Source organism: Callionymus lyra, chromosome 13, assembly GCF_982586985.1.
Source record: "Callionymus lyra chromosome 13, fCalLyr1.hap1.1, whole genome shotgun sequence".
NCBI classification, from domain to species: domain Eukaryota; kingdom Metazoa; phylum Chordata; class Actinopteri; order Syngnathiformes; family Callionymidae; genus Callionymus; species Callionymus lyra.
The window spans coordinates 9689885-9698973 of record NC_141830.1 but is presented as its reverse complement, the minus strand read 5'-3'; the positions used below and the strand labels follow the sequence as shown (position 1 = coordinate 9698973).

General features: G+C 39.7%; 1 protein-coding gene across 2 annotated transcripts in view; it reads left to right on the top strand.

Annotated features, from left to right (window-relative positions):
* Positions 1–9056, top strand: part of rgs22 (regulator of G protein signaling 22) — an 18127-nt gene extending 9071 nt beyond the window's left edge. Inside the window, exons 14-24 of one of the 2 annotated variants that reach the window (XM_087805875.1) lie at positions 180–266; positions 333–484; positions 560–722; positions 1411–1575; positions 3592–3651; positions 4457–4615; positions 5696–5875; positions 5955–6125; positions 7335–7466; positions 7570–7669; positions 8957–9056. In XM_087805875.1, the coding sequence (XP_087662001.1) occupies positions 180–266; positions 333–484; positions 560–722; positions 1411–1575; positions 3592–3651; positions 4457–4615; positions 5696–5875; positions 5955–6125; positions 7335–7466; positions 7570–7669; positions 8957–9051 (1464 nt within the window). In that variant the 3' untranslated portion in view covers positions 9052–9056. Of the gene's footprint in view, positions 1–179; positions 485–559; positions 723–1410; positions 1576–3591; positions 3652–4456; positions 4616–5695; positions 5876–5954; positions 6126–7334; positions 7467–7569; positions 7670–8956 lie in introns of both variants that reach the window. The other variant, XM_087805874.1, reaches the window with a different exon arrangement.
* Positions 9057–9089: the final 33 nt, after the last annotated feature.

Genomic DNA, 9089 nt, shown 5'->3' with positions numbered 1-9089 from the left:
TGTTCTTTCTCTTTATTTCTCTTTGTTCTTGTTCTTATTTTATTTTGATTTATTTTTATGAAAAATGTATGTATTTGCTGTGGCTAATTGGAAAAAATCAATCAATAAAGTTCTACCAAACCTAACCTAACCTAACATTATTCACACAACTGTCATCATCTGTGTTTCTGTGTCTTCAGCTAGATGTTCACGATGAGGTTCGCTACGTGGACAACGAGGAGTACAGAGAACTGCAGGGTTTATACAACGAGTCTCAAAGGAAACAGGTCACGATCACCGGACGAATCCTCTTTAAATCTGTCCACTTAACACGTTCTTTTTTCCCCCTTAAGGCTGACTTCCTGATCTCCACTACGGACAGCGGGCCTCCAGACGCCTGGTCCAAGGTGCCGCCGCGCTACCAAGGCTACCGCCTCGCGTCTTTGTTCCGTCACGCTCACGAGATCCGCTACTTCAGGGACTTTCTTGAAAACCTAGACGCCAGGTTACCGTCGATCTCCTCCGTCCTGGTGGTGACGACGCTTCTTGAACCGCTTCTTTTTTTTGTTTGTCCTCTCAGTATTCACCTGCAGTGCTGGCTGGATCTGAGGGAGTTCAGGATGATTCCTCCGCCAGAGGAGGCGGAGAAGCAGGAGAAGTCTGCGGTGCTCGTGAGCAAGTACCTCAACAGGAGGTACTTCTTCAGCCCGGAGGGTCCGGCCACGATAGACGAGCAGAACAGCGTAAGATTTTTCATTCAGTCGAGCTTTCAAATGGAGCAGAAACCACAGCTGACTCTCAGAATTACAAGCACATCAAAGCCATTTCAAGAACAATCTTCTCACGCTTTGAGAACCCAGAAGTTCTAATCATTCCTGCAAATGCACGTTCAGCTGAAAAGAAGAAAAAAATGACTCAAACATTTGAACTAAATCCAGTCGCTTAATCCAATATTTGCTGATGATTTAAAAGAGACTCTCGCACCTCATCACATGTCCAGCCACTCATCGTGTTTACAGCCCCGGTCCGTCTCTGCGAGACCACGTCTGGCTTCTTGGTTTGGGTCGCGGTCGTGCGTGAGTGATGTGGATAAACTGACAGTTTTACTGCTTTGGCTCGACTCTCCTCCAGTCACTCACTCGTCCCTTCGCAGATTCACTTCCTTTCATCCTCAGCCTCTGGCGACTGGTTCTGATTTCAGTGCTCGTGTCTGTGGAGAGAGTTTTGAATCGAACGGCACGGACCGGATCAATGTTCCAAGAGAGAACGCAGACGAAAAAAGATGAAGGGATCTCGGGGATTGTGGGAATGATAAAGAGCACAGTGGGAGTTAGGGGGGTGGGGGGGGATTGGCTCTCCTCTACTTTAAAAAAAATTAAAGCCCTCGTTACGTTTCCTCTCGGCGCTCACAAGGTGTTTTCCAATGCGCAGGTATTAAGTCAGGCCGGGGGTCTGGAGCGCCTTAAACAAGAGACTCTCACGGACACGGTCGCCAAGGAGATTCAACACATTGTGAAGAATCACGTGGAAAACACGTGGCTGCCCTTGTTTCTGGCCACCGTGGACTTCATGGATCGTCAGACGCAGAAGTCGAAGGTACGAAACGTCCTTGCAAATCTGAAGCTTCATGAAGCAGTGTTGTATTTCTTTCACTAGTTCAGTAGGTGGCGCCCTCACTTTAAAAGAATGTATCAAAGCAGTTCAAAGCAGTGGATACTTGAGATGAGGGCGCCATCTGGTGGGCTCTGACCATGAGGACAATGCTTCATGAAGCTTCATCAATAATATTTATATCAGAGATAACTTTAGTAGTTTAGGATGAACTCAAATTCTGAAAAATAAATCCACAAATGAGTGGAGATTAGTGTCTCTGCTGCCCTCATCTGGTCAAACATAGTGGTGCTGCTTTATTCAAGTTGAAAAAGTGGGGTTTTATTTCAGAATTCTATAGAAAACTGAAATTATATGACATTTGAAGTGTATGATTTGCTTAAAAGAATAATATATATAGATTTTCGGAAGCATGTCCAGCCTGTGTGCCGGTATTACTATTTACTGTTGAGATTAAAAAATAGATCAACAATGTTAGAAATAATTATTTTTTACATTTTTTTTTTAGAGCGCTTTTCCAGACCAGGGTCACAAAGCGCTTAACCTTAAACAATCAAAAAATACTCTACTTGAGTGAAATATATACTTAAAGGTCAAGATAACACAGAGAAAAACACATATGTATTGAAAAAGCAACAGCCAGGTCTCTCCTGAAGTTATACACTCCTTGTTGACATTGTGCAAGAAAAGGCACATGAGAATATATAGATATACAGTATATACGTGACTTTTTTTTGCCTCTGGCAAAGGCCTTGAGTCGATTCTTTTCTGTTCGATTAGTCGTTAAATCCTCTCTTTTTCGTGTTCGATGTAAGTGGTCAACGTTGCATTTTCAGCCTTTGCCCAAAAAGCGATGCAGTTTCGCAAACTGCTGCTGGTCGACAAATCTCTGGTGTTAGCGACCTTTTGATAACACAACATTATTTATAGGTGAATATTCCATGCCTTGTGTAGCCCTGATGTAGACGGATGTAAAAAAGAGATTAAATAAATCAATACATACTAGGGCTCTGTATTAGCAAGAATCTGGCGATATGATACAAAGATACATTGTGATACTATACTAATACACTATATTACTTTACACTTGTTTGAGTACTTGACTCTGGTGTTGCAGAATTTACAGACCACATGACTCTTGACAAAGTCGTAACTGCTTTCATTTGTTTTTGAAACCAAAATGTAACCAAAATATAGAGCGCTTTTCTAGACCAGGGTCACAAAGCGCTTAAACAATCGAAACAATACTCAATAAAATATATACTTAAAAGGTCAAGATAACACCGAGAACAACACAGGAGTTCCAAAACATCAACTTTAAAAGCTACTTGAGTCAACTGTATCCTCTCGTCCTCAGTTTTCAGAGGGATCTTGCGTTATTTTGTTGTTCCATTAACTTCAAAGGACATAACGACTGCTGCCATCTAGCGGCCACTAGTTTGATTGTTACACAAAATTAAAATACATAATTTAAAAGCCAATAATTACAACTTTTTTTTAATATAAATAAATAATGGATACAGTGCCATTAAATATTTATACAGTATTGTGGAAAAAAAATATCCGAATCGAATACTGTGGCAACTGTTCTGAAATAAATGAAACTAGTAACCAGAATAAAAAATTTGGCATCATTTTCTGTCCGATAAAATGTGTTTTCTAACACATAAACACACACACATGAGTTTGACTTATTTGTCTCCACACCAGAGCGTGAGTGACAGCTCTGATGGATGTCAGATGTCACTCAGATCTCTCGGGTGTCCTCGCCCGGTGGAAGAGACACGACCATCAGAGACGCCTCATTATGTGATCGAGTTTACGAGGTTTCGCTCGCGGCGCTCCTCATTAGGCGATGAGACAAAAGCAGCAGTTTAGCGTTACACGGGCGGCGTGCGATGACATCACAAGAGGTCGTAGCGTTTGATTGAGGGAAACATGATTACAGGGAGACACAGACGAGTGTGTGAGTGTGAAGCTCACATCTGTGTGTGTTTTCAGCTCCAGGCCGCCGAGAGACTCTCGCAGCAGCAGCGACGCAGGACCAAGAGAGCCGGGAAGGTAGGACTTGGCGTGGAAACTCTGGTTTGTGTTGGATGTTGGATGAACCCACTGAGGAGTAAATAATCTTTTTTTTTTTTTAAAAACTTTCGTGTGGATAGAAAAAAAAAATGAAAGGAAAAGAAGGAAAGTTTTCTTTCTTGGATGATTGTGACTCATCTCTGACTAACATTTTCTTCCACTTTCTCTCTCCTCAACGATCACTTCCTGTCGCTGTTCGTCTGCACAATATCCTGCTGCGTTAATGTAACATATTGAAAATTGACATCAATCTTGTTAGGGGGGCCCCTGAAAATACCCTTTTTTTTTTCTAAATACTTTTTTTTGTCAGGACTTGGCCCCTGACTGGCGAGTCTGTTACTTATAACCTGTTGAGGAGACGATTCCAATCAGCTTTTCTCTGCTTTTCTTTTACAATTCTTGATCAAAATTTGATTTATATTTTGTTGTATGATGTTTTGCGGATGTTTGAGTCGGACATTGGACCATTTTTATCCATTTTCGTATCATCCAAGCTTTAAAAATAGTTGATTTTAAGGCTCTAACCAGACATTTGGACTTTCAGGGGCCCAAAGCATAATCCCACAGGCCGTAAATTCAAAGCCTCTGTGAAGTTTTTTATCAAAAAGATGTATTAAAACATGTATTATTATTCTCAATATTATTCTTAATATGAATTTAACTCATTTTACTAGCTACTGAAATCAATAAATAGTCATATTTTAGTTAAATAAGTGAAGGTAACTTACTTTACTTGGGTGGAATCATCACGTCTGATCTAATCCCTCGACATCTCTGGCTTCAGTCTGAAGGTCTGTGGATGACTTCTTCCAAAGAAATCCTGCTGTTCCGGAGGATTCTGCTGAACTCGTGCTCGGCCGAGCAGTTCCAGCGCTTCGTCTCGGTCAAGGGAGAATTCATGGAGAAGAACGTTCTCTTCTGGCAGGAGGTGCAGCGGTACAAGGTAGGAGCACGTCCACCATAATAACAACCGTTTGTAGTACATTTACAAATATCATCGAGCCAGTCAGAGTGTCAGAAGGTAAAAATAATTCCTTAAGAAACTTCTTAAGACACTTATGAACAGTGATATACAGACATTTATTTACTTTGCTACATGTAACAGAGCAACGCTCACCTGAGTCTTTGTGGCGAGAACATTTCTTAAGGGGCCACAAGAAAGTCGAAATGGAAGACTTGAATTTAGTAACACAGAAGAAGATAAGAAAATTCGAATTTCGACCAGGATAGGCTGCAAATAAAGTGAGAAAACTCAATCTTACAGTATTACTTAAAAAATTATAGTTTGACGATTATAGTGTCAAAATTGAGAAACAGAGGTAGAGGCTGCCAAGTCATTTGATGTGGCCCAGCACATGGTTTTCTCACAATCAATGGGGAAGTTTATGTTGCTATGGCAACCTATAAAACAGCTACAAACAGGACAAATTTGCATCTTAAAAAAAGCAATATTTACCCACTGACCAGGCGTGGGCGAATACATTTGTTTGGGGGCCAACATTATACACTAGGGGGCCCTTAATCCGAGAGAAGGAAGACACAAAAAAATCAGATGGGAAAACTCCAAATTTAAAACCTATATAATAAAATTTAACATTCTAAAATAAGCTTCATTCTTAATTTGATTGTATATAATTTTGTTTAATTAAAAAAAAAAAAAAGATTCCAAAGAAAAAAAAACATTCCACATTTTATACATTTTACAATTTAAATTCAAATACATCAAATTTAAAATTAGTCTTATTATGCCATGATATCTTTTACGTAATATTTAATTGTATATACATTTTGTTTATAAATAAAAAAGCAATATAAAATTAAACCAACACCCATAAAAAGGAGAAAAAGGATATATAGAGTTGAACTATTAATAAAATTTCTTAATGGTCAGTTTTCTAGTAGTATTTTGGCCTCATGGATGCAGTCAGATGTTTACTATAGACTGAAGTCATGTGATGATGTTACAATGATGTCGACTGGAAGCATGAAAGGTTAAAGTTCAAACTCTCATGTGGACGTTCAGGATCTCTGTCACTCCAACTGCGACAACTCCACCATCAACCGCAAGATCAACACCATCGTCAACTGCTTCATCAACTCGTCGATGCCGCCGCCGCTGCAGATCGACATCCCCGCCGAGCAGGTCCAGAACATCCTGGAGAACCAGCACAACCTGGGTCCCTACGTCTTCCGGGAGGCCCAGGTGAGAGCGGCGGGTTGAGGGACCTCATCGCGAGTCTGGTCCGGTTGGCTGACCCAGGAGTTCTGCTTCTGTGACGCAGATGTCCGTGTTCTGTGAGCTGCTCCGGTTCTGGCCCGAGTTCCAGAAACTGACCGGCAGCGTCCCGGATGAGAAGCTGCTGCCGATGCTGGAGGAGAAGAAGCTGCAGCACAAGGCCAAGATCCAGAGACAGCGGAGGAAACAAGAGGAGGAGGAGGCGAGGAGGTCACAGGTGAGGAGCTGGAATTACTCTGCTGTCTCCAGTGTCCACTCTCAGTTACTAAAGTGCTGATATGTTCGACTAACATTTCATGAAGTCGCAGCTTTGAGATCAAGGTTACATTTCAACATTTTACTTGACTTTTGGCAGGATGAGTTTGGATCAGTGGCATCAGAACATTCACCAGTTGACTTTAACATTTTCATTGTTACAAATTGGATTCATTTTCATTGAAATGTTGGTTGTTTTTTCTGACAAAACCAAGAGTTACTTTCAGCCAATCATGGTGGCACATTTTTATGTTGCATTTATGTTTATAATGTTTTGTAAAAATCAATTTTGCCAATGTATCTTTGAATTATTTGAATTGGAATGTCAAACTCTACGTGTGAAAACAATTATGAATTTGTTAAAAAACGTTTCAATATACAAATAACTGAATTCAATTACTAAGAACAAATAATTTAATGCTTAAAAAACCCAACATTTCATTAAAAAAAAGGGTTCTTGTATACTTCTATAGATCAAAAGTATATATTTAAGGCCACATTTTATCCAGCAAGAATAATACAACTTACGTGTTTGCTCAAACATCATGTTGAAAATTGAAGAAGTTTTTAAATGAGTGAAAAAAATAAATAAATATGGTTTAACAAACTAATTACCAATATCTGCTAACACATGTTTGAAAAGTCTTAATATATAAAATATATTTAAATAAAATCAATTGATCTGTCCATGAGCTAATATTGAACAAATTGTTTCTGGCTCCCCCTAACCTCAGAGCAGGGTAACTACAATGTGCATTTGGCTCTTGTAAGTAAGTAAGCAATTTATATTTATAGACTGCTTTTCCAGACCAGGGTCACAAAGCGCTTAAACAATCAAAACAATATTCAAAAAGTATATACTTTAAAGGTCAAGATAACACTGAGAACAACACAGGAGTTGAAGAAAATCAAGGAAAAGCCTGTTTTTAATTTTATCGTACTGTTAACGTGAACGAAATCTCTCGGAACATGAGAAAAAAAAGTGTCTATGACCCACTTGTTTAGAATGTTGTTGCTCTTATAACCTCTTTATATTATCTCTTGAATCAGGACGTTTGCTATTAAGTGAAAACACAAAAGCAGTGATGTCAGCAAAAGACTTCTAAAGCTGATAAAAAGTTAAAAACTTCAGTTTTTAAAACCGTGTATGAAATCAAATCTCCGTCGACAGGAGGATCAGGAGCTGAGCATGCGAGTGGACGAGGACAGCGAGGAGGAGTTCAACGTGGAGGACGGAACGAGCAAGAAGACGGCCAAAGGAAGGATGACCATGAGCAGGACACAGTTGTATCCCAAACAGCCGGTACGACTTTTCTTTTAGAGTCAGATCCAGAGATACGAACGAGCAGAACTGGATCATCTCGTTGAGCGTCACAGTGACGTGACTTTGTTCCGACCGTCCTCAGCTCTCCTGGTCGTACTCCAAGTACACGGCGGCTCTGAAGAAGGAGGAGGTGATGCTGAAGAGACACGGCAGGATGGAGGTCTGCTTCACGCCATGTATCGGTGCGTCAAGTTGGTGTCAAGCTACCAAAACATTTCTTCTTTTATTACCTTTTTAAATGATGCATATATATATATATATATATATATATATATATATATAAACATAATTTGTCAGTCATTTTCCTTAAAATATGGGCAATTTCTTTTGAAGCCCCACATAGAATCTTTACTCCACCTTTTCAAAAATGCCACCCGTTAATGCTAAAATGATGTGGAAACTACGGTACAAAGACACTGTTTCTTTAAGTTACAACAGTGGCGGGCCGTGAATTTCACACATAGGCCTAAAGCGACACACACACACACACACAAGCACCACTATTGATCTCATAAAGCGCAACATTATTTAGAAAAAAAAGCATTTACTCACGTAGTGTATGGAGGAAATAAATAAATCCTTTGAATCTCGTGAAAGACTCGTCTCGGAGTTAGTATAACTTTCTGAACAACGTCCAGCTTTTCCTGAAAATTCCTTCTTGAAAATGGCTTTGCAAGTATATCCTCGACCAGATTAAGCTCTTCAGCCTTTGTGTTGAAAAACAAACAGTTAAATTAACTCAAATCGACGTTTCAGCTCCATGTGACGAGTCTCAGTGCTATCCAATCAGAGGACATGAACGTGTCACGTGTCCGCGCTCAATGCGTTCAGTATCGTGGAAGCTGTGACGCGTGTAGTAGCTTCCAAAGCGCTGACTCGAATCTGATGGTTAACGCAATCCAATGAACAAGGGCCAGCTCTGAAGCGACTGAAGGCCTCGGGTAACACATGACCGGCTGCTCAAATATGATTGGTTGAAAGCTCTCACATGAACGTACAATCCTGGAAGCAGTGAGCAACTTAAAACACTTTCCCCTTTTAATTAAAAGTAAAAACTACAATAAAAAGGCAATTTTCATTTAAAAAACTAGAAGCAACTTAAAACAAGAAAATCACTTAATATGGAAAAAAAAAAAAGAAATAAAAATACTACAAAAAACTACGATTTTTTTTATTATTTCTTCTAATTTCTACCGTTTTTTAAATATATATATAACTGAACACGTTTTTGGGGGATTGAATAATAATCTTTTTAGTTACATTTAATTATTCAGTTTTATAATCTGATCAAAGAAAATGGTTTGATTTAAAAGTATTTTTTTGGGATTAAAATTAATGTTTTTTTGATTGGATAAAACCTGCAATTATATTTAAGCCAACGGCGCCACCTACTGAACTAGAAAGAAGTGGCTGATGCTTCACGAAGCTTCGTAACAGAGAGTCTGACCGTCTCTCCCTCCCTGCTGTAGAAACCATGTCCGTGAGCAGCATGAAGTCGACAGGAAGTAAACAAGGACGCCAGCAACCATCCAACCGCTCGTCCAGATCCGGCAGCAAGCGGTAACACACACACCGCTGACCACACACACACACGACACACAA